We start from the raw sequence: 24,721 nt of genomic DNA on the forward strand, positions 1-24,721 counted from the left end.
ATATATATATATATATATTATTATATATATATATATATATATATATATATATATATATATATATAATTTTTTTTTTTTGAAAAGCTGTAGAGCTTAAAAGATAAAGTGCTATTTTGTTTAAATTTATTTTTATTTTTGTTATTTTATTATACTTTTTTTTTTTTGTAAATATCTAATGTAAACTTTTGTCATTTTAATTATTTTTTTCCAAACATTTTTTAACATATGGAGTCGAATCACATTTGCATCTAATATTTCTTTGGAAAGGTTAAGCATATTGCATTGTGAGATACAGTATTCAACTGTTTGTTCTTTAAAATACTGTAAATTTTGGCAAAAGTAGTAAGTCATCTGTGCAGTCTATGCATACATACAGTTTGCATACTGTGCACAATATGTAGTAGTATGTTATTTTGCACAGCCCTTGTATATGAGTGTTGCTGTGTAATACTGCCCCCTGCAGTATGTCTCAGGCTAGGCCACGATCCTAAGTCATAGACCTGGATCAGTTTTTGATTTGGTATCGCTCACTTTTTTATTCACACAATTTTTATATAAGTTTTAATATAAATTCCCCCAACAAATTACATGTTATATGGTGATTTGTTAATGTAAATGTGTTCTTTTCACTATCAGACGAGCCCCTCCAGTGGATCCGGAGATTCTTAGGACTATGAAAACAGTGGGCTTTATTGGATACGCCCCCAATCCTAGAACTCGTCCTAGAAACCAAGTAAGCATGTGTTATTTTCAAACTAAACCTAACTTGGTTCTTGATTCAGAATGCTAAACTTAACAGATTTGAAAGATTTTAGAATCATTAAACATGTAAACATGGTACAGACAAATATTTTCCATATGTCATAAGAAGGAATTCCTTTCTTGGTAATATAGCTAGTGTCTTTGGTATGTTATTTGTCAATGCGTCAATTATTTCTGTGCAGTAATGCTGTCTAACCGGTAATTTTGTTATGTTTTTTATCTCTGTTTTTGACAGGTTCCTTATAAGATTAAAGACATAGAGCTTGAGTATGACAGCTATAATCAGGTCCCGGAGTCTCCCATTGGTCGAGATGAGGAGCCGCATCTTTACATGATTCCAAAGAAATACAGGAAGGTAGTGATCAGCCAGTGTTGTGCATAATCTTATGATCTTTGGTGATGGTTACGTACTACATGAGCTATTATTTTGTCCATTACAAATGTTGGTATGCAAGTTCTTTTTAGATGAGATAATGTTATATTGTTTATAAAACAAAAACTAAAGTGTTTGCATGCAATTTAAAGGTATAGTTGACCCAAAAATGAAAATTACCCCTTGATATACTCACCCACAAGCTATCCTAGGTGTATATAACTTTCTTTATTTAGATTAATACAATCAGAGTTATTTAAAAAAAAAAGAAAAAAAAAAAAGTCCTGGTTCTTCCAAGCTTTCGAATGGGTGTTAAGATTTTGAAGCCCAAAAAACTGCATCTATCCATTATAAAAAGTACTCCACACTGCTCCGGGGGCTTAATAAAAGGCCTTCTTAAGTGAACCAATGCATTTGTGTAAAAAATATTGATTTTTAAAACTTTATAAATGGTAATCTCTAGCTTTCACTAACTTTCGTACATGCGTTCATCCGAATGACATAGGACGTCCTATTTCATCTGACCTTTGTAAGGCCTTTATTAACTTTTTATGATGGATTGATATACTTTTTTTGGACTTCAAATTCTCAAAACCCATTCACTGCCATTATAAAGCTTGGAAGAGCCTGGACATGTTTTAATATAACTCTGATTGCATTTGTCTGAAAGAAGAAAGTCATATACACTTAGGATTGCTTGAGGGTGAGTCAATCATGGGATAATTTTTATTTTTGGGTGAACTATCCCTTTAAGAAACTATTCCTTCAAGGAAAGTCCTACTGCAGATGAATGATAAAATATTAATAAGGAATCACAATGTCCTATTGTGGGATCACTGGTGATTTTATGCTAACTATAAATACTTGAAACACTAGGTTTAGATTGTTCTGATTATGTGGCATATGTTTATATGTTTCAGGTGACCATTAAATATTCCAAACTGGGACTGGAAGACTTCGATTTTAAGCACTATAACCGGACTTTATTTGCTGGTTTGGAGCCTCACATACCCAATGCTTACTGCAACTGCATGATCCAGGTAAAAACATAGACACATATACCATTTTTAATGTGTTATAGTATTGTATTGAGTAGTTTTCATTTAATATTATATATAAATAGTGACATTTAACATTCAGATTCACCTATTAAAATGTCAATTGCCTGACATTTGCCTGAGGGATCAGAAAAAAATCCCAAATGTCACCATGCCTATTATATTGAAAAGTCTTTGGAATTTTTTTCTGCTCTCTAAGGAATTTTGGGAATGCACACTTTAGACATTCCAGTCCTCTGGAATTTTTAATTAATTCAGTGTATGCTGTGACAGGTGCTGTACTTCCTGGAGCCCGTCAGGTGCCTGGTACAGAATCATTTGTGTCAGAAGGAGTTCTGTCTGGCCTGTGAGTTGGGGTTCCTTTTTCACATGCTGGATTTGAGCAGAGGAGACCCCTGCCAGGTAAACTAACACTTTCACTTTCATTATTTGAGAAATCATCCCCAGCTGTATCTATGCCATCAGAGCTCTTATAACATATGCACGAACACAAAGCACTTGTTTGTTTTCTTCATAGGCCAGTAATTTTCTCCGGGCTTTCCGTACAATCCCGGAGGCGTCTGCGTTAGGTTTGATCCTGGCTGACTCAGATGAGCAGACAGGGAAAGCCCGTCTAGGCCGTCTCATCCAGAGCTGGAACCGTTTCATTCTTGCACAGCTGCATCAGGAAACACTGGAGCAGGAAGGGCCACAGGCATACAGAGGAGCCAGCAGCAGGTGTGGAGCTGCACCATGCTTGAATTCAGTGCAATAATTTACAAAAGAATGGAGTGTTTATGGTTTGTGTCCACAGTAGTACACTGGGTTCCTCAGGGGAGTCTGTGATTGGCCGGTTGTTTGGCTGTGAGGTGGAGAACAGCAGTTTGTGTCGCTGTGGAAAGGAAACGGTTCGCGCGTCCTTGACTCTGCTGTTTACCATGCACTACCCCGAGCAGAGCTCTCAAGGTCAGAACCACACATTATTCACATATGAATACATCTGTACCAGCATGGGCATGAAATACAGATATTTTGCTGGAGTTTGAGTTTTTTTCTTCTTTATACACCTTTGCGGAAGTAAGCCTATGGGTGAGACTTCCGGTTCATTATCCGCTAGAGGGAAATAGTGAGAAAAATAACAAAGGGGAGTAAACAGTAAAACTGTTTGCACTACAAACCAGGGTGTTTCTAATTAAGATAACACATTAAAATAATATTATAAAACTCACTAATTTGCAATATCAAGCAACAAAGCGAGCTGTTTTGTACAGCTATAAATAGCTGGACGCAGATGAGACCGGAAGCCACACCCATAAACTTTACAAATGGCCACTGCCGCTTTTAGTAGAAGAAAAAGGTGGATAAACTGAATTAATTAATTGATTAAATTATTGCTTGATTTTTAACAGATAAGACGATAGATGAATATGACTTCGCAGAGATCCTGAAGAAGAGTATATGTCTGGAACAAAGCACACAGGCCTGGTGTGACAACTGTGAGAAATACCAGCCAACAGTACGTTTTTACACACATATCTATCTATATCTATATCTATATCTATCTATCTATCTATCTATATATATATATATATATATATATATATATATAATGTACACACACACACACACACACACATTCAAAATGCTGAAAAATTGGAGTTAAATAGAAGAAATGAACACTTTTATTCAACAAGGATGCATTTTGGCCAGGACACTCCTGTGAAAGAGATTTTTAATCTCAGAGAGTATTTTCTGGTTAAATAAAGGTAAATAAAAGTAAAAAATTTAAATGATCAAATAATTAATTTGAACTTTCTCCTGGCAGAATCCTGAAAAAAATGCATCATGCTTTCCTCAAAAATGTCAAGCAACACAACACTGAAATTTCAACACTGATAAAAAAAAAATATTTCTTGAGCACCTAATCAGCATATCGGGATTATTTTCTGAAGGATCATGTGACACTGAAGACTGGAGTAATGACTACTGAAAATTCAGCTTTGCCATCACAGGAATAAATTACTTTTTAACATGTACTAAAACATTTATTTTTAATTTAAAATTTCCACAGCATTACTTTTTCTTACTGTATTTTTAATCAAATAAATGCAGCCTTGATGAGCATAAGAGACTTATTTCAAAAACATGAAAAAATTGTATCAACCAAAAGTCTGAAAACACAAAATACTAAACAATTATGTTTTTTAGGTGCAGACCAGGAACATTCGCTGTCTGCCCGATGTCCTGGTGATCAACTGCGAGGTGAACAGCGCTAAAGAGGCAGAATTCTGGAAAGCACAGACTGAGGTTAGGCCAATTTCCTTTCCCTTTGATATATGTTAATGCATTTACAGAATTTTGTTGATAAATCTACCCATAAATGTCCTCTAATACTTTACATTTACAGTTGGAGTCATTTATTATATGATATTTTTCTGTCATATGACAGTGAGATGCGTCAGTGGTGTATTAGCAATGCAACAGCTTGTTCATTCAACTGATCTGTATGTTTTTTTTTTTTTTTGTTCACAGTATGCATACAACAAAGCTCTGAAGAAAGAAGCAGCAGAACCTCCCAAACCCAAAGAGCCTTTACCGACAGAATGGTGTTTAGAGTAAGTGTGTTGATTAGTAAAAACACTTCTGTTTATGTGTTTTATATATGGGCCATTCTACAGAATTGGTCTGAAGTCAGAATTGGAAATGTCTTGGAAAAAAAAATATTTTTCGAAAATTATTGTATAATATCCAAGGTACACATTTCCAGTAACTGTACAGTTAGTTCTCATATTGTATTTTCAGAAAGTTTTGGAATATTTGTGCTTTCCCCAAATTTGTCACTACCGAAACAGTAATATATATTTTTAATTGTAAGGGGTTATATTGACCTATTAACATTTCGCTTACATCTATATTGTAAATATATGTTTTTGCTATTTTATAAAAATTGTTCCAGAGGTAAATCCATAACAATTACATTTTTAACAATATTTCAAGTGTAATTTATGAGATTTTTTGTCATTTGAATCCATTTTTTCTTTGTAAGAGGCAAAAAGTTTGTCATACTGATTTCAAATTTAAGGATTCGTTACTCTGAATATACATTGAGCCAAACACAATAATAACATCTTAGCTAATAACTTAGTATACTTTATTTTTGACAAAATATCTCATGTTTCAGTAGTGCCAGTGAATACTTAAGTACTACTAGTTTTTTTTCCATCCAAAATAAAGGATTATGCATTCCTTTGTGTCACTGCCGAAACAATCATGACATGTTTCGGTACCGAAACGTCACCAAATGTCTCAGTAGTGATAATTTTTGGATGCTTTTGAACCTAGCTCAAAGATGCTAATCAGTAGATGGTGATTATTGTACACATATAAAAACTAAATGGTAACTCCCAAAAAAGTGTGTTTAATTATAGAAAAAAATTAAGAGAAAAATAGGTGTACGGTAGTGACATTCTTTAAAGTTACACACAGTTTTTTCATACTTTTGAACACACTTACCTCAAAATGATGAGACACATAAATATTTCTTGATCATAAATGTAGGGGTATAGTTAAAAGTTTCATATTTTACAAAGAAAATATATGATTTCAATATAATTTTCAAATGTTGAAATTTTTTAAATGTGTTTTTTTGGGGGACAGCAGTTTGCACCAGTTCTGTTGAATGACCCGTATAATTTACATATATTATATACAGGGATGAGCTGTGCAATGTGGAGGGCTTGACCTTTGACACTCCAGCCGAGGATATGAAGCACGTATGGATCCCTCTCAGTCTGAAAATGTGCATCAGTAAGACTCTGGAGGTCAGCAGCTTGTCTGAAGGAGAAGAGGTGAGGAACACCTTTTTACTCTTTTCCAAAGTCTTCATTAACCACATTCAAGACTCACCTTGAGGTTATTTAGACAGATAAATAATGTCTTGTTTCTTCTCATAGCTGACTGAAAGTGAAGAGGCAGAAGGAGCATCTATCTATGACCTGGTCGTCACCGTATCTCATATCCAGGATACCCGGACCGGAGGAAACCTGGTGGCACATATCAAAGTAGGCGAGACCTACCATCAAAGGAAAGAGGTATGAGCAAATCTTTAAAGCATTTGCTAGGAATTTGACACAATATGTTGGACATGTTGGACAAACTGTGTTTTCTGTGGCTTGCTTTCAGGGAGTAACACACCAGCAGTGGTATCTGTTCAATGATTTTCTGATTGAGCCAATTGACAAGGTAAAAATACCAAACATCAGGCAAATTTCCATTTTTCCTATAATGAAAACACCCCATATTATGTCCTAGCACAGTAAGTTCTGTATTCCCACTGGAAGTGCGTCAAATGTGACCCTAAATGGTGTTGCATTATTTCTCCATTAGGCTGAATCAGCTCAGTTTGATGTAAACTGGAAGCTTCCTGCTGTACTTTACTACGTCAAGAGGAACTACCACACCAAGTATGATTTGCGAAGTATGTGATCATTCATCTCAGAGAATGTACTTTTCGTCTTCTCACTAAAATGTATCAGTGCCATCACAGAAATGTTATGAAGTTTATAATATATACATATATATATTTTATAATATGCATACACTACTGTTCAAAGAATTTTAAATTGAATTAATGCTTTTATTTAGCAGGGATGCATTAAATTAATCAAAAGTGCGAGTACAGACATTTATAATGTTAGTTTGAACTAATTTTATCATTTTTACAAAGAAATATTAAGCAGCAGATCTGTTTTCATCATTAAAAATAATAAAAAATTGCTTCTTGAGCATCAAATCAGCACATTAGAATGCATTCTGAAGGATCATGTAAATAAATTAAATTTTAAAATATATTAAAATAAAAAACAGTTATATTAAATCATATTGTACAACAAATGTTTTTAATGTATGTTTTGATCAAATAATGTATGTTTTGATCAATTAAACGCAGTCTTAATGAGCATCTGTTTTAATTAATCATACATTTTCTCTGTTTCCTCCTAGTCAAGAACCCTATTGATGCCAGCGTTCTGCTGACGGAGGCCTCATTGGCACGGAAGCAGAGGAAGAGTCACGCCACCTTCATACCTCTGATGGTGAGCGAGATGCCGCAGAGCGCAGACCTTGTTGGATTGGATGCAGAATTTGTCACGCTCAACCAGGTCAGTGAGAAACACTTTAATGTTCTATAGAACAATTTGGAGTAGACGTCACAGTTACGTCACTTAAAGCTGTGTGCGCATTGTGGTGGCAGAAAACACTGGTAACAAGTGGAGGCAAACTCCATGGAGGGTAATATCCATGGAATAAGAGCCTTTGGATGTCAGAATCGGAATGCAAATCATCTTTATAGAATACTGTCATCAAAAACGCCATTTGAAGCTAAACACAGATGTTTAAAAGGATAGACTATGGATGAAACCTGCTATGATTACTCTACTTAAAAATTAATTAATTTAAACAATAGGTCTACATAATATTCACATCTGAGGTTCATAGGGGACATACAGTTGAAGTCAAAAGTTTACATACACCTTGCAGAATCTGCAAAATGTTAATTATTTTATCAAAATAAGAGGGATCATACAAAATGCATGTTATTGTTTATTTACTACTGACCTGAATAAGATATTTCAAATAAAAGATAGTTACATATGATCCACAAGAGAACAAATGACCCTGTTCAAATGTTTACAATTCTTTAGGTTTCCAGTATTTTTGTGTATTTGAACCCTTCCCAACAATGACTGTATGATTTTGAGATCCATCTTTTCACACTGAGGACAACTGAGGGACTCATATGCAACTATTACAGAAGGTTCAAATGCTCACTGATGCTCCAGAAGGAAAGATGATGCATTAAGAGCTGGGGGGTGAAAAGTTTTTGAATTTGAAGATCAGGGTAAATTTAACTTACTTTGTCTTCTGGGAAACATGTAACTATCTTCTGTAGCCTCTGAAGGGCAGTACTAAATGAAAGAAAATAGAAGAAAAATGTACACATCTCCATTCTGTTCAAAAGTTTTCACCCTAGCTCTTAATGCATTGTGTTTCCTCCTGGAGCACCAGTCAGCATTTGAAACGTCTGTAATAGTTGCATATGAGTCCCTCAGTTGTCCTCAGTGTGAAAAGATGGATCTCAAAATCATACAGACATTGTTGCAAAGGGTTCAAATACACAAAAATGCTGAAAACCAAAGAATCTGTGGGACCTGAAGTTTAACTGTTCAGGACAAACAGGTCTGATGACTTTTCTCATCAGAATTGTGAGATATAATCTCGGAATTGCGAAAATAAAGTCAGAAATGTAAAATATATACGTAAATGTACTATTTTTTTTTATTCTTTTATTCCGTGGCATCCATAGACTGCTACTTAAAAACTCATTTTCTGCCACCAGATAGGCTCTGCCCACAAAAAAATGTCATCACTGTTTGCAAACACAGAATTTGACATATTTTCTCCTTGAACAGGAAGAGGCAGAACTGCGCAGTGACGGGACCAAGTCTACCATTAAGCCCAGTCAGATGTCAGTTGCTCGTATCACATGTGTGAGAGGACAGGGACCCAATGAGGGAGTGCCGTTCATTGATGACTACATATCTACACAGGAACAGGTCACAACTTTGTGGAATCATTCTGAATGTATCTCACATAATAGGGAAATTACCTTTTGAAATTATCAGGACCTTTTAATGACCTCACAAAAGTGAGAAGCTCAGTTTTGTGCCTTATCAGGAGAGACGTGTTATCTGAGTCACTTGTAAAAAGGATTATTTTTGAATCATCTAATTGCAAGGTGAATCACAGGGAATAACTATTAGTGTACTAGTGTTTTCCATACATTTGCTTTCTGTTGTGCTTTTGTCAAAATGTTGGGGAAAACCTTTCTGCTTCTTACTAGTTAACCTCTTTGCATGTACAGGTGGTGGATTACCTGACCCAGTACTCTGGTATTAAACCTGGAGACCTGGACGCAAAGATTTCCTCAAAACACTTGACTACTTTGAAATCTACATATTTGAAATTGCGATTTCTCATTGACACTGGCGTTCGCTTTGTCGGCCACGGGTTACAGAAAGATTTCCGGGTCATAAACTTGATGGTGAGTTGAATTTTTGTGAGTCTTGTGAATTTTTTCATTTAGTATGTGGAAATGTTTCAATTGTAACCCCTTTTACATTTTTAGGTTCCAAAGGAACAGGTGATTGACACCGTCTACCTCTTCCACATGCCTAGGAAACGAATGATTTCTCTACGTTTCCTCGCGTGGTACTTTCTCGGTAGGTTTCTCACATGAACTTTCCCTTATCTCTTGACCTCATATGTGATTTTCTGTGTATCAGTGTTTAATGGCTTTCTGAACATTTGTTTAGAATTGAACATTCAGGGCGAAACTCACGATAGTATCGAAGATGCACGGACTGCCCTACAGTTGTACAGGAAGTACTTGGAGCTGAGTCATAACGGAGTTCAAGACGAGTTCCGCAAGGTTCTCAAGGCTCTCTATGAGAAAGGACGCAAGCTAGACTGGAAAGTTCCAGACATTGATTCTGCAGATGGTCAAGGTAGCCCAAAAAGTACGAATCACTGACAAGGCAGTGAGATGGTTTCATATAATATATATGTGACCCTGGACCACAAAACCAGTCTTAAGTCGCTGGGGTATATTTGTAGCAATAGCCAAAAATACATTGTATGGGTCAAAATTATTGATTTTTCTTTTATGCCAAAAATCATCAGGATATTAAGTAAAGATCATGTTCCATGAAGATTTTTTGTAAAATTCCTACTATAAATATATCAAAATGTAATTTTTGATTAGTAATATGCATTGTTAAGAACTTAATTTGGACAACTTTAAAGGTGATTTTCTCAGTATTTCGATTTTTTTGCACCCTCAGATTCCAGATTTTCAAATAGATGTATCTCGGCCAAATATTGTCCTATCCTAACAAAACATACATCAATAGAAAGCTTATTTATTGAGCTTTCATATGGTATATAAATCTCAGTTTTGTAAAATTTAACCTTATGACTGGTTTTGTGGTCCAGGGTCACATATTAGTACTTATGTCTATATATAACAGGTATTAAAGTTCACTTCCAGAATAAAAATTTCCTGATAATTTACTCACTCATATGTCATCTAAGATGTTCATGTCTTTCTTTCTTCAGTCGAAAAGAAATAAAGGGTTTTTTAGGAGAACATTCCAGGTTTTTTCTCCATATAGTGGACTTCAATGAGGAGTTGATGGTCCAAATTGCAGTTTCAGTGCAGCTTCAAAGGTCTCTACACGATCCCAGATTAGGAATAACGGTCTTATCTAGCGAAACGATTGGTCATTTTCAAAAAATGTTTAAATGTATATACTTTTAATACGATAACAGACGATTTTAAAGTTGGAGAAGAAAATGAGATGGAGTTTTTCGCCCTAACCTAAATTTTTGAACCGAAGTACACAGACAAAAAACTCTGCGAGAATTTTCCAACGTGATTATGTAATGCGTAAAGACGCGCATCGCAGAGCTAGTGCAAGATGAGCATTTGTGGTTAAAAAGTATATGAAATTTTATTTTAAAAAAAATAAATACATATTGTTTTGCTAGATAAGACTCTTATACCTTTGAAGCTGCATTAAAACTGCAATTTGGCCCTTCAACTCCTCACTGAAGTCCACTACACTATATGAAGAAAAATCCTGGAAGGTTTTCCTCAAAAACCTTAATTTCTTTTCGACGGAAGAAAGAAAGACATGAACATCTTGGATGACATGGGGGTGAGTAAATTATCTAGAATTTTTTATTCTGGAAGTGAACTAATCATTTAAATAAGTAATAGTACAGTGTTTTTAGAGGCTGTTCAACTGTTTAGAAATGTTTTTTTGCTACACATTCATGTTTGACAGATACAAGTTTTTCAAAGGCAGATACAGATACCTTTGAGTTCATTTAATGCTAATATACTGTATATATAATGAAGTGTACCCTAATTTTATATGATATTTTATGTGACATTTACATACTGATCTACATCTTCGATGCCCTGAGATTGAGTCTATTTTTAGCACATTTCCATTTTTATTTCTGTTTGCACAAGAAGGCCATATATTGGCCATTTAATCATCATAAATGGTGGTTTAGGCTATCTCTACAAAGTGTCATTTCAAAAAATGAAATATTTAAAATAAATCACATAATGCATTTTTGTGCATGTACAGTCATAGCCAAAAGTTTTGAGAATTACATAAATATTGGAAATTGGAAAAGTTGCTGCTTAAGTTTTTATAATATCAATTTGCATATACTCCAGAATGTTATGAAGAGTGATCAGATGAATTGCATAGTCCTTCTTTGCCATGAAAATTAACTCCCGAAAAAAACTTTCCACTGCATTGTTAAGAAGGCTTCAGGGGCGTCCAAGAAAGTCCAGCAAGCGCCAGGATCGTTTCCTAAAGAGGATTCAGCTGCGGGATCGGAGTGCCACCAGTGCAGAGCTTGCTCAGGAATGGCAGCAGGCAGGTGTGAGCGCATCTGCACGCACAGTGAGGCCAAGACTTTTGGAAGATGGCCTGGTGACAAGAAGGGCAGCAAAGAAGCCACTTCTCTCCAAAAAAAAACATCAGGGACAGATTGATCTTCTGCAAAAAGTATGGCGAATGGACTGCTGAGGACTGGGGCAAAGTCATATTCTCCGATGAAGCCTCTTTCCGATTGTTTGGGGCATCTGGAAAAAGGCTTGTCCAGAGAAGAAAAGGTGAGTGCTACCATCAGTCCTGTGTCATGCCAACAGTAAAGCATCCTGAGACCATTCATGTGTGGGGTTGCTTCTCATCCAAGGGAGTGGGCTCACTCACAATTTTGCCCAAAAACACAGCCATGAATAAAGAATGGTACCAAAACACCCTCCAACAGCAACTTCTTCCAACAATCCAACAACAGTTTGGTGAAGAACAATGCATTTTCCAGCACGATGGAGCACCGTGCCATAAGGCAAAAGTGATAACTAAGTGGCTCGGGGACCAAAACGTTGACATTTTGGGTCCATGGCCTGGAAGCTCCCCAGATCTTAAAACTTGTGGTCAATCCTCAAGAGGCGGGTGGACAAACAAAAACCCACTAATTCTGACAAACTCCAAGAAGTGATTATGAAAGAATGGGTTGCTATCAGTCAGGATTTGGCCCAGAAGTTGATTGAGAGCATGCCCAGTCGAATTGCAGAGGCCCTGAAAAAGAAGGGCCAACACTGCAAATACTGACTCTTTGCATAAATGTCATGTAATTGTCGATAAAAGCCTTAGAATTACAAGCACTTCATACGTTTCAATTTCAGTACATCACAGAAACAACTGAAACAAAGATCTAAAAGCAGTTGAGCAGCAAACTTTGTGAAAACTAGTATTTGTGTCTTTCTCAAAACTTTTGGCCACGACTGTACAATTTTAACACGTTGTTTGATGAACTTCTGATGCTCGTTTGCTTTTGCAGGTACAGCCGTGTTTCCCTCTGTGATGGGTTTGTGATTAGACCCTTGTTGGTTATATTCCTGCCAAACAGATGCCAGCTCACCAGTCATTTCTTGAAAAGCCCTTCCAGTTCTTCTTTTAAAACATCTCTTAAGCCAAATTTCACTTCTTAATGAGTGTATTTCCTCATCATTAGATGGCAAATCTGAAATAAGGCTGTTAGAAATGTCTGTTTTGTTGTTTAAGAACTGTTGGAAGGAAATGTTAAAACATTTCATCATGTCAGGGTTTTCTCCAGTGCTTTGTACAGTATAGCTTGCGGTATTAAGAAGACAATGCATAAGGGACAGAAAAGAAAACCGTTTTTTAGGACTGAGACCTGAGACCATTAACCAAGTGTTTTTTGCTCATGTTTGACTCTGCGGTGGCTTTTTCACCAAGGTATTTATATTGTGTCAAAAACTGCACATATAAAGAATATGAATTGATGTACACTGAAAATGAATTAAGCAGTCAATGGGTTTACTGTGTTATTTTCTATATTGTAACTATGATGTACACTTTGATAATGTGGCAGCTGAATAAAGACTTTTGGATAAGTCTTTGAGTATTTCAAAGCTCGTTTCAACTGGGTGTATTATTTCAGCAACTTGAGTAGCAAGTATTTAAAAATACTGAGGGTTTTTGTTGTCTCAAAGTAAAAAGAAATGTGAATCTTTTTATGTAAGGTACAGTTAAAGTCAATAGTTTACATACACCTTGCAGAATCTGCAAAAGGTTATTTTACTTCACCAAAATAAGAGGGATCATACAAGAAAATAATAGTTGAAATTATAAAAATGACCCTGTTCAAAAGTTTACATACAGTTGATTCTTAATACTGTGTTGTTACCTGAATGATCCACAGCTGTTTTTTTGTTTTTTTTGTTTTTTGTTTTTTGTTTAGTGATAGTTGTTCATGAGTCCCTTGTTTGCCCTGAACAAACTGCCTGCTGTTCTTCAGAAAAATCCTTCAGGTCCCACAAATTATTTGGTTTTTAAGTATTTTGTGTATTTGAACTCCAACAAACTTCCAACAATGACTATACATGATTTGAAATCCATCAAATGCTCACTGATGCTTCAGAAATAAAATTATGCATTAAGAGCATTAAGAATATATGCAAACATCTTTTGTTGAAGTATCTTATTCAGGTCAGTACGAAATAAAAGTAACATGCATTTTGTATGATCCCTCTAATTTTTGTCAAATAATTGAACATTTTGCTGATTCTGGAAGGTGTATGTAATCATTTATCATTGACAAGCATTTTAGGATGGACATGTCTTCAGTTACCATTCAAAGTTGAACACATTGTTCAGTGTGGTCAGCCAGACCCTCATCTTAAATTTAGCTCCAGTTTGCGATGGAAATATTTTTAGCTCCTGACACTCTTGAGTTGACAACGATGTATTATGTCTGTCCTACTGATTAAAGAGTGCATGGATAATCTATTCCTCACAACAAGTTTAACTCTGTGGTCTATAATATACAGACATTTATCCAGTTTATTATAATCAGTATAATCTGTGCTAGCAACATGTATTATCTTATTCTGTACTTTCATATAATGCTAGCAAACAATCCACATTACATTACAATATTTAGTACAATTTCAACTCTGCTTATCTAAGACTTTTTTACTTTTGTGTCTTTCTAGAATAAGAACTATAAATTAATAAGTAAATATATATATATATATTTATTTATTTATTTATTAAACATCCAAACTATACAGTTTTAACATTCTCCTTTTAAGGACTATTAAGAACTTATCTATTTAAAGGTATTGAGTTTGTTGTTGTTAGTAATTTTATAAAAGGGTAAAAACTAGATACATATGTGAGGAATACATATAATAGTTTTTGAAAAACAATATGCATGTACTGTAACCTTGCTTTAAAACTATCTTGCATTTAATGCAAGAATAAATGAAAATGTTAAAAATATATATGTGTGACCCTGGACCACAAAAACAGTTATAAGTAGCATGGGTATATTTGTAGCAAAAAATAAATTTTATGGGTCAAAAATATTGATTATTCTTTTAAATCATTAGGATATACAGTAAAGATCATGTTCCATGAATATATTTAGTAAGTTTCTTATAGTGAATATATAGAAACTTATTTTTTAATTAGTAATATGCATTGCTTAAACAACTTTAAAGGCAATTTTCTCAATATTTAGATTTTTTTGAACCCTCAGGTTCCAGATTTTTAAATAGTTGTATCTCGGCCAAATATTGTCCTATCCTAACAAACCATATCATCAATGGAAAGCTAAATGTATTAAGCTTTTAGATGATGTATAAATTTAGATTTCAAAAAATTACCCTTATGACTGGGTTTTGTGGTCCAGGGTCACATATATAGTTCACTGCAAAATTAACAGCTTTTTTTTATTTTGTTAAAATAAATGCTAAATATGTATAAATAAACATTATGAATTTAATTTATAGTAAAATGTAATAGCAAAGTAGCATTACTTTGTATAAGTATTATAAAACAATCATTTTTTTTTTGTTTTTCATAATGCAACTTCTATATATATATATATATATATATATATATATATATATATATATATATAAAGGTTATAATACTTGGAAGTTTTTGATGTATTATTTTAGGTTCTATCATAATTCTCTATCATCTTCATAGTTCTAAATTAAATCAATTATTTACACTTATTGAGTTTCTTCAATGAACAGTTACCGACAGTAATAAAACAACAATTTTAACAACGTAAACAAACTTTATTACTTGTTCTGACTGCTCTTCGTTTGGTTACATTCAGTTTCTCAAGAGACATCGCCGGATGTAATTGTTGCACGTATAATTATGATGGAAACTAAAACACTCCATTGTGAAATGGAAACAATGTCAGCAAAGCGTTACTCAATACATATACTCAAAGTAAAAACGAAATTGTGCTAAACATTACCACAGAACAGCACATAATGAACTCAAACGTTAAAAAAGTTCTGCTGCTTTGTCATGTTTGTTCCCGCACGGAAAGGATGCATTGACAACTTGCTATTCTCGTGAAACAAACCGGATGTTGTAAACAGGTTGAATGATGATATATTAATTGTATATCTTGTCAGATACAGGATTATCCGTGAAAAAAAAATCTAAAAGATGTAACTTAAGTTAATTCTCAAAAATGTGTATTTTTCCTTTACGTCAGTTGAAATAATTTATAATTTTTGAAGATTGCCATTCCGCGCGATTGAAGTTTGTTTTTAGTCTATTTATAGAACTCACAGTAACTCAACGCGGGTGTTTGTGATAGTTTAAATGGTGAAAAAATAAGAGTGAAATCCCACCCTGAAAGTTGGCCAAAGCGCTCTGACGTCACGTTCCCACAATGCACGCGCCCATCAGCTCGAGCGCTGCTGCTGCTGCTGCTGTGTTTAGAGGGAAAGAATCAGCAGGCCCGAAAAATACACACATTATTGAACAAAAAAAGACATTATCCGCTGTGAACAGTTTCAGAGAATTCATCGAGGTATGACTCGGAAACGAATTTTTCATTTGCACCCTTACAAGATGTAGAATGGAGGAATGCGTGTGAAAGGCAACTTTAGCGGGGATCAAAAGTTTCTGGTGAGCGCAAGACTGTTTTTATGCAAATGTTATAGTGTGAATTTAGGACCGCGTGGACTGTTTGCATTGATGTTTAGATGTTTGAAACCCTCGTAGAGTTTCGTGTGTAGTATTTTTAGACTTTTGGAAAGATAAATGTGCGCCATTAACCCACTTAAAAGGGTTTAAATGTTGCGTGCATGAGCAAACACATTAGCTACGGGTAAGAGTGTTCGTGCATTCAGTGTAGTTGTTTTATTTTATTTGTTTATATTTTAACATGAGGAAATAATAGTTTGATTTGTGTTGATCTGCTCTTTATTACTGATTATTTCGGTTTTACCATTTAATCACAATGTTCTGCGGTTCTTTAGAGATTTTGCTGAGCGAAACGTGCCACAGGTTTCTGACCCCGGAACGTGCCAGAAGTAAATATAATAAAGGATAAAATAAACATTTTATTAAAGTAAAAAAATATACAGTGTCAGACAACTTTTTTTTATATATATAAGTTTTATTTTTATTTTAGAAAATCAGATTTTACACAAACATTACATTATGTGTACAATTAATATTGTGTAATATTTGCAGAATGCTGTTGTAAAATGCTGTTGCTTTGTAATTTGTAACCACTTTGAATTTTTTAACGTTCAAAGCTGTAAATAAGCTGAAAACAAAAATGTTTGTTTCTATTATTGTATTTGGTAATTATTCTATATTTATACATAAACAAGATTTATGTTTGAAAGTTAATAGATAGAAAAAAGGTATTTTGTCCTAATTTAACTCTTAAGCAGAACCACAGAAAGTCACAAAATATTTCTTACAAAATTAAAATAGAATTATAATAATGAATTAAAACAGTTTTAGTGGATTTACACGACGAGTCAAAAGGTTTTTTTGTGTATTTTAAAGAAGTCTCTTCTGCTCACCAAGCCTGCATTTATTTGATCCAAACAAAGTACAGCAAAAAAAGTACATTTTAAAAATATTTTTACTATTTAAAATAACTTTCTATTCAAATATATTTTAAAATGTAATTTATTACTGTGATTTCAAATCTGAATTTTTAGCATTGATGAATAGAAAGTTGGGAAGAACAGCATTTATCTGAAAAAGAAATCTTTTGTAACATTATGTCTTTATTATCTTTTGATTAGTTTAAATAGTTTAAACTAAACTAAAATAGTTAAATAGTTTAATCAATCCTTGCTAAATAAAAGTATTGATTTTCAAAAACATTATACTGACTCCATGGTTTCGAATGATGTATAATGTTACAAAAGCTTTTTATTTCAGGTAAATGCTGATCATTGGATCTTTCTATTCATTAAAGAATCCTGAAAGAAAATTACTCAAATATGTTTTAAATATTGATAATAATAATAATAATAATAAATGTTTTTTTTTTGTACAGCAAATCAGCATATTAGAATGATTTCTGAAGGATTATGTGACACTGAAGACTGCAATAATGATGCTAAAAATGTAGCTTTGATCACAGGAATAAATTACATTTTAAAATATATTAAAATAGAAAGCAGTTATTTAAATAGTACAAATATTTTACAGTGTTACTGCTTCTTCTGTATTTTGAATCAAATAAATGCAGGCTTGGTGAGCAGAAGAGACTTTAAAAAAAAACATTAAAAATCTGACTGTTCAGAAACTTGTATGTGCAAATAAAAAAAAAACTTGAAATGATGTCCATCCATTTTCTAAGTGGGGGGAGTAATAATGGACATGCGTTTTCCGGAGGTCTGTCAGGATAATGAATGTGCTTTTGTGAGACTTGAAACAGGTAAACAAACCCTTTATAAATGTCACTAACCAATCATCATGGACATCCCTTCAGGGTGTTTTTAAGTTTCTTGTGTTGAAATCTGTTACCATTCAGAGGCAGGACGGTTCACAGACTGCACTGCTTTGCCATCAAGCGCTTTTATGTGTGTTTAAGATGCAATAGTTTTATAAATAAATATTAAAAAGTGTTCTTCCGTTGTTCATATATAAAATAAATCTCTAAATTCTAAAGAGACTTCGTTAAACAATTCCAAATCCTTTAAAAAATTTTTTTACAGTGTTATCTGTGTAACTAAACTAAATTAAGAATAGATTTTTTTTGTATTTATTTCTCTTTTTTGATGTATGGTTTGGGACAATATTTGTTGGAGATGCAACTACTTAAATATCTGAAATCTGAGGGTGCAATAAAAAATCAATACTGAGAAAATTGCCTGAATTTGTCGAAATAAAATTCTTAGCAATGATTTTGGGCCTAAAAGATAAATTGATAATTTTAAACCATTTTAACATTGTATATGCATTAAATATTTAAGTTTGGATAATGTAGCAACAAAATAGCTTTAAATGATAATTGTTGTACTTTGTTTACAAGCATGTTATATGGGGGTTGTTCACCTATAAATGAAAAAAAAAATCATCATTTGTTTATCCTCCATCCATGGAACACAAAAGAAGATTTTTTTAAGAATATCATTGCAGTGTAATTATACAAATAAATACTGAGTACTATTCAAATGATAGTTCACCCAATAATTTTAATTCATTCATTTCTCACCCTTATCTCGTTCCAAACCTGTAAAACCTTTGTTCATCTTCAGAACACAATTTAAGATATTTTTTGAAATCCAAGAGCTTTCTGACCCTGCATAGACAGCAACACAACTGACACGTTCAAGGCCCAGAAAGGTAGTAAGGACATTGATAAAATAGTCCATGTGACAGCAGTGGTTCAACTGTAATTTTATGAAGCTACAAGAATATTGTTTGTGCACAAAGAAAACAAAAATGGTTAAAAATATCATTATTTGTGTTATATACAAAGGTCTTACAGGTTTAGGGTTAGTTGTGTGTAACAGTGCATAATTTACTGTTATTTCTGTGGTAAGTGCATGTAACATGTATAATGTTTCCAAATCCTCATCTGCTTTTTTTTTTTGTTCATGTGCAGACTGAACATGCAAAAAAACAACCTTTCCCAAGAAAAATCACCTGTTGGAGCTTCTTCTCAGGTACTTGATTTTGTCTCCTCCTTTGGTCTAATTCTGTTTCTGAGAATCTACCTTCCTGCAAAGTTCAGGCCCAACCCTGCTCTAACATACCTGTTTGTAATGATCAAGTTTTCCTGATTAGAGTTGGAGCTAAACTTTGCAGGTACACTACCAGTCAAAATTTTTAATGTTTCTTAAAGAAGTCTCTTCTGCTCGCCAAGCCTGCATTTATTTGATCCAAAGTACAGCAAAACAACAATTTGAAGCATTCATAACAATAACAAGTATTCGTAACAATTTGAAATATTTTTTTTTAAATAACTGTTTTCTGTTTCTTATATATATTTATTATTATATTTTAAAATTGTTATTTATTCCTGTGATTTCAAATTTTCTGATTTGCGGCTCAAAAAACTATTAATAATTATATGTTAAAAAAACAGCCAAGTAGAATTTTTTTTTTTCAGGTTTCTTTGATGAATAGAAAGTTCAGAAGAACAACATATATCTGAAATAAAAAATCTTTTGTAACATTGTAAATGTCTTTATCATCACTTTTGATCAATTTAAAGCATCCTTGCTGAATAAAGAACAATGAACAATTGTATTCAACTGTAAAATATTGACCATAATAATAAAAGATATTTCTTGAACAACAAATCAGCATATTCAATTGTTTTCTGAACAATCGTAATGATGCTGAAAATGTAGCTTTGATCACAGGAATAAATTAAAATTTAAAATATATATTTAAATAGGAAACAGTTATTTTAAAGGGATAGTTCACCCAAAAATGAAAATTTGATGTTTATCTGCTTACCCCCAATGCATCCAAGATGTAGGTTACTTTGTTTCCTCAGAAAAACACAAACGAAGATTTTTAACTCAAACTGGTGCAGTCTGCCAGCCATATCATGGCAGTGGATGGGCACCAAACCTTTAAAAGTAAACAAAAACATGCACAGACAAATCCAAATTACACCCTGCGGCTCGTGATGATACATTGATGTCTTAAGACACGAAACGATCGGTTTTTAGTCAGTATTTATATCATTTTTTACCTTTGATACACAGCCACGTCCATCTGTAATGTGCACGAGTTTGGCATCAGTCACGTCACGTGCACGCGCTCTGGCGTAGAATACGCAAACGCCGGAAGCGATCTGTCGCATGTATACGACACTCATTGTTTACACAGAGCACAGAGATTGTGGGTATAGCGGCTATTCAAAATGGTAATTACTTGCGCGTATCCTGATTGTTTAAACTGATTTAAAGCTAAAAGATTACGTTAGTTTGCGCAAACTCATCTGGGACTTTTCACTGATTTCACCTTTCGGCGTTTGCGTATTCTACGCCAGAGCGCGTGCTCATGTGACGTGACTGATGCCAAACTCGTGCACATGACAGATGGACGTGGCTGTGTATCAAAGGTAAAAAATGATATAAATACTGTTCAGTTTCTCACAAAAATCGATCGTTTCGTGTCTTAAGACATCAATGTATCGTCACGAGCCGCGGGGTGTAATTTGGATTTGTCTGTGCATGTTTTTGTTTACTTTTAAAGGTTTGGTGCCCATCCACGTCCATGATAAGGCTGGCAGACTGCACCGGTTTTTGTTAAAAATCTTCATTTGTGTTTTTCTGAGGAAACAAAGTCACCTACATCTTGGATGCATTGGGGGTAAGCAGATAAACATCAAATTTTCATTTTTGGGTGAACTATCCCTTTAAATAGTAAAAAATGTTCACAATATTACGTCTTTTGCTGTATTTTGGATCAAATAAATGCAGGCTTGGTGAGCAGAAGAGACCTCTTTAAAAAGAAAACCATTAAAAATCGTACTGTCCGAGAAACCAATTGGGCACGTCTGCTCTAAAACAAAGTAACTATAATTGTTTTCTATTTCTAATCTTCATCACTGATCGTTGGCTTTTCACAGATGTACAGTGACGACCTCCCTAAAAACCAACCATATATGTGAGAAAATGTTCCATGGCAAAGACCAGCTAAACGGCCACCTGCAAAACCACGACCCCAACAAGCAGGAACTGCGCTGCGAGGAATGCGGAAAGCATTACAACACTCGCCTAGGTCTTAGACGCCACGTGGCCACGCATGCCACCTCCGCCGGCGGCGACCTCACCTGCAAGGTTTGTCGTCAGGCCTTCGAGAGCATGCCGGCGCTACTCGAGCACCTGAGTACGCACACCGGCCGGCCGCCTCCGGGGACAGTGGTACGAGAACGAAAGCATCAGTGTGAACGGTGCGGTCGGCGCTTCTTCACTCGCAAGGATGTGAGGCGTCACGCGGTGGTGCACACCGGGAGACGTGACTTCCTGTGTCCACGTTGCGCTCAGCGTTTCGGCCGTCGCGACCACCTCACCCGACACCTGAAGAAGAGCCACGCGCAGGATTTAGAGAGCCTTCCTCCGATTACCATTAAAGAGGAACCCAGTCCTACTTTGTGCTCTGTCGGGTCTCCGAAAGATGCCACAGAGGCGTTTTCAATGGCCATGTTTAACCCTCAAGGCCTTCCGAGCGCATCTACCTCAGGGGTCAGTCATCACCATCACACGATGGTGTCTGGCCCCCTTTCCAGCCCGATGGGTGTGGGCTGCTACCTTGAGCCAAACAAGCCTCCGCCGCAGCAGTACCAGCAGGCTGCCAGATATCAGCCGAGTTCCACTACCTCATATCTGAAAGCGGAGATGGAGACTTTCCTGACCGAACTCCAGTGCGGGCCGATGCCACCGCAGGCCGCCGTGGCCACTGCTGTCTCCCGGCCTGGCGACCTTCTTCCTGACAGTCTGGGAAGCCAGAGTGCCCATTTCACCCTCAGGAACTCGGCGTTCGCCTCAGCCGAGCCGCCTGCCACCTCCGCCAACATGGACCTCTCGCACCTGTTGGGCTTCCTGCCGTTTGGCCTGCCTCCCTACAGCACTCCCTTGGGATACTCCACCACCACCACGGCATCCCCAAGCCCTACCTCTCAGCTCTCTGGACCACTTACCTCATTTCAGCCACAGTCACTGCATGAGCCTCAGGCTTCAGGGCACTTAAACCAGCTTTCTGGTTTCTCTCCAACTCTACCTCGATTCCATCAGGCCTTCCAGCAATGATGTTGCCCGAGTCCACTATGACCTGCCAGTTAAACGCAGCAGTTTTGTTGCGTCTTTGCCAAGTAATGAACTGGAGATGGTGAAGTTCAGTGGGTGCAAGCTCTCTTCAAATGGATCCTGTAGAAGTAGACGAAAGGATCACTAGGATAGATGGAGTTTTGCTTGTAGAATAGTATTAACGTTGTGGTTTTCCCTAGAGGGTCTTCAGAGTTACTGTTTTGTAGTGATAAATGAACTTATAAACTTCATTTAAAAAACTGAAACTGAGAAGTTAGCAAAAGAAATACCTCAATACTTTTGTCAAGAAGGAAAATAATGCTATTACAGTGTTCTCCGTTGTATAATGAAGCACTTTTCAACGGCACTTCTGTGACTAATGGTGCGGTCGCATTTATTGTTGCTCTGCGAATTTTCATCAGCAAATTCCAGTCATTTTTTCAGTTTTAATAGGAATCCTATTAGGAATTTTGCATGTGGAGAAAGATTTTCCAGGGCAAATTTTACAGATTCATTCAAATTCGCCACAATAACGATTTTTAATGTTTTCTTTTTTTTTTTACTTAAACTGCTCACCAGCCTGCATATGATCCAAAGTGCAGCAAAAGCTGTAATATTGTGAAATATTTTTTTCTTTTTAAAATAACTGCTTGCTATTTGAATATATTTTAAAATGTAATTTATTTTTCTGTGATCCAAGCTAAATTTTCAGCATTATTACTGAGTCTTCAGTGTCACGTGATCCTTCAGAAATTATTCTAATATGCTGATTTGCTGTTATAAGAAACATTTTTTATCAATATTTAAAACAGTAATTTTTCAAAAGGTCAGCATTTATACAATTTATAAAGTCAGTATAATTTTATTTTTTGGGGATAGAAAGGATAGAAATGAATATTTTCATTTAGCAAGGATGCTTTAAATCGATCAAAAGTGATGATAAAGACATTTATAATGTTACAAAAGATTTCTATTTCAGATAAATGCTGTTCTTCTGAACTATTCATCAAAGAAACCTGTAAAAATTCACTCCGCTGTTTTCAACGTTAATAATAATAAAGGTTTTTTGAGCAGCAAATCATAATATTAGAATGATTTCTGAAGGCTCATGCGACTGTAGTAATGAAGCTAAAAAAATCAGCTTTGAAATCACAGGAAGAAATTACATGAATTACATTTTAAAGCATATTCGAAAAGATATTATTTTAAATAGTTCAAATATTTCAAATTTGGACTTTTTGCTGTACTTTAGATCAAATAAATGCAGACTTGGTGAGCAGAAAAACATGAAAAATCTTACTGTTCAAAAACTTTTGACTGGTAGTGTTTATCTATACTATTGACCTTTTTTGTCCACCAAATTTCGCCGAAAATGTGACTGCACCATAAGTCAAGTTGAACTGTGGTCTTAGATGTACCTCTCAGCTCACGGTCACACAACACAAAAAAACCTACCTCTCGAAGCTGAACTCTTGTCAAGAAAAAGATTCAACTGTTTGAGTTTGACAAGAAATGAAGCAAATCCTCACGAAAATTGCGTGAAGAATATTATCTCGTTTGATTTTCTTTCTTTTGTTTTGTTTTTTTGTTTTTCTAGAATGCTCAGTGGTTTTAGTTCTTAAATTTTTAGAGTCAGGTGATTAATTAGCATTTAATTAATTAGCTTGTGTTGATTTTAGCCTTTAGGTGAAAGTTTTTTAGGCGCTGTTGTGTTCACATCCTTAATGCTTATAAAAGAAATCACAGTTATAGTGGAGAGTCATCTCCTGTAAATCCCCATCTTTCTCTGTAAATTAAATGCAGAATAAAACATTGATTATTCTGGAATTGAAAACCATAATAAAATTAAGTAGCCCATTTTGACAAATTCCCAATATGGGAACTAATTACAATATACCTTTTTTTTTTTTTTTTGTTTAGCAATAAACAAGAATTGATCATATTTGTGCCCTGCATATTGACGTAAAAAGTTGTACTGGTCTTACACAATACGCAATTCTCACACTACAGTTTCCCTCAATGTTTTGTCTGGATTCAGGTGTTTCAGACAAAATAAGCTGAAAAGCACTTCACATATCTCTCCATACTAAACGCACTGTCAGAAAAGAAAATGTTGTTTTATCGTAAATTTAAATGGTATTTTAGCACTGCTTCACTGTCTTTTTTTTTTTTTTTTTGTTTGACTCAGTGTTACATCCACCAGTGGCCTATAAGGTAACTGATGGCATATGTTGTCAACTCCATTTTGTTCAGGTCAACTGAAGGTTTCAATTTCTTCTGTTCTAACTATTTTGTTTAAAAACCATCATGGGCATTTCCTTC

The 24,721-nt window shown here is 34.9% G+C and overlaps 2 protein-coding genes across 5 annotated transcripts in view; both read left to right on the forward strand.

Moving 5' to 3' along the window:
• pan2 (poly(A) specific ribonuclease subunit PAN2) overlaps nucleotides 1–13,252 on the forward strand; it is a 25,950-nt gene extending 12,698 nt beyond the window's left edge. Inside the window, exons 8-26 of one of the 4 annotated variants that reach the window (XM_073822904.1) lie at nucleotides 637–733; nucleotides 998–1,117; nucleotides 2,056–2,175; nucleotides 2,467–2,595; nucleotides 2,711–2,910; nucleotides 2,987–3,138; nucleotides 3,582–3,688; nucleotides 4,381–4,479; nucleotides 4,705–4,787; nucleotides 5,885–6,020; nucleotides 6,126–6,263; nucleotides 6,355–6,414; nucleotides 6,559–6,649; nucleotides 7,174–7,331; nucleotides 8,643–8,786; nucleotides 9,095–9,274; nucleotides 9,359–9,452; nucleotides 9,546–9,749; nucleotides 12,658–13,252. In XM_073822904.1, coding sequence (XP_073679005.1) covers nucleotides 637–733; nucleotides 998–1,117; nucleotides 2,056–2,175; nucleotides 2,467–2,595; nucleotides 2,711–2,910; nucleotides 2,987–3,138; nucleotides 3,582–3,688; nucleotides 4,381–4,479; nucleotides 4,705–4,787; nucleotides 5,885–6,020; nucleotides 6,126–6,263; nucleotides 6,355–6,414; nucleotides 6,559–6,649; nucleotides 7,174–7,331; nucleotides 8,643–8,786; nucleotides 9,095–9,274; nucleotides 9,359–9,452; nucleotides 9,546–9,749; nucleotides 12,658–12,692 — 2,347 coding nt within the window. In that variant the 3' untranslated portion in view covers nucleotides 12,693–13,252. The remainder of the gene's footprint in view (nucleotides 1–636; nucleotides 734–997; nucleotides 1,118–2,055; nucleotides 2,176–2,466; nucleotides 2,596–2,710; nucleotides 2,911–2,986; nucleotides 3,139–3,581; nucleotides 3,689–4,380; nucleotides 4,480–4,704; nucleotides 4,788–5,884; nucleotides 6,021–6,125; nucleotides 6,264–6,354; nucleotides 6,415–6,558; nucleotides 6,650–7,173; nucleotides 7,332–8,642; nucleotides 8,787–9,094; nucleotides 9,275–9,358; nucleotides 9,453–9,545; nucleotides 9,750–12,657) is intronic. The other 3 variants (XM_073822906.1, XM_073822905.1, XM_073822907.1) reach the window with 3 other exon arrangements.
• A 2,872-nt stretch (nucleotides 13,253–16,124) lies between these two features.
• plagx (pleiomorphic adenoma gene X) lies at nucleotides 16,125–22,898 on the forward strand. Its single transcript, XM_073823718.1, has 3 exons — nucleotides 16,125–16,286; nucleotides 19,240–19,300; nucleotides 21,223–22,898. Exon 3 carries the CDS (start codon nucleotides 21,269–21,271, stop codon nucleotides 22,400–22,402), a length of 1,134 nt encoding a protein of 377 aa, XP_073679819.1. The 5' UTR covers nucleotides 16,125–16,286; nucleotides 19,240–19,300; nucleotides 21,223–21,268; the 3' UTR covers nucleotides 22,403–22,898.
• The last annotated feature ends 1,823 nt before the right edge of the window (nucleotides 22,899–24,721 follow it).

This window comes from Garra rufa, chromosome 18 (assembly GCF_049309525.1).
Source record: "Garra rufa chromosome 18, GarRuf1.0, whole genome shotgun sequence".
In the NCBI taxonomy this organism is placed as follows: Eukaryota; Metazoa; Chordata; class Actinopteri; order Cypriniformes; family Cyprinidae; genus Garra; species Garra rufa.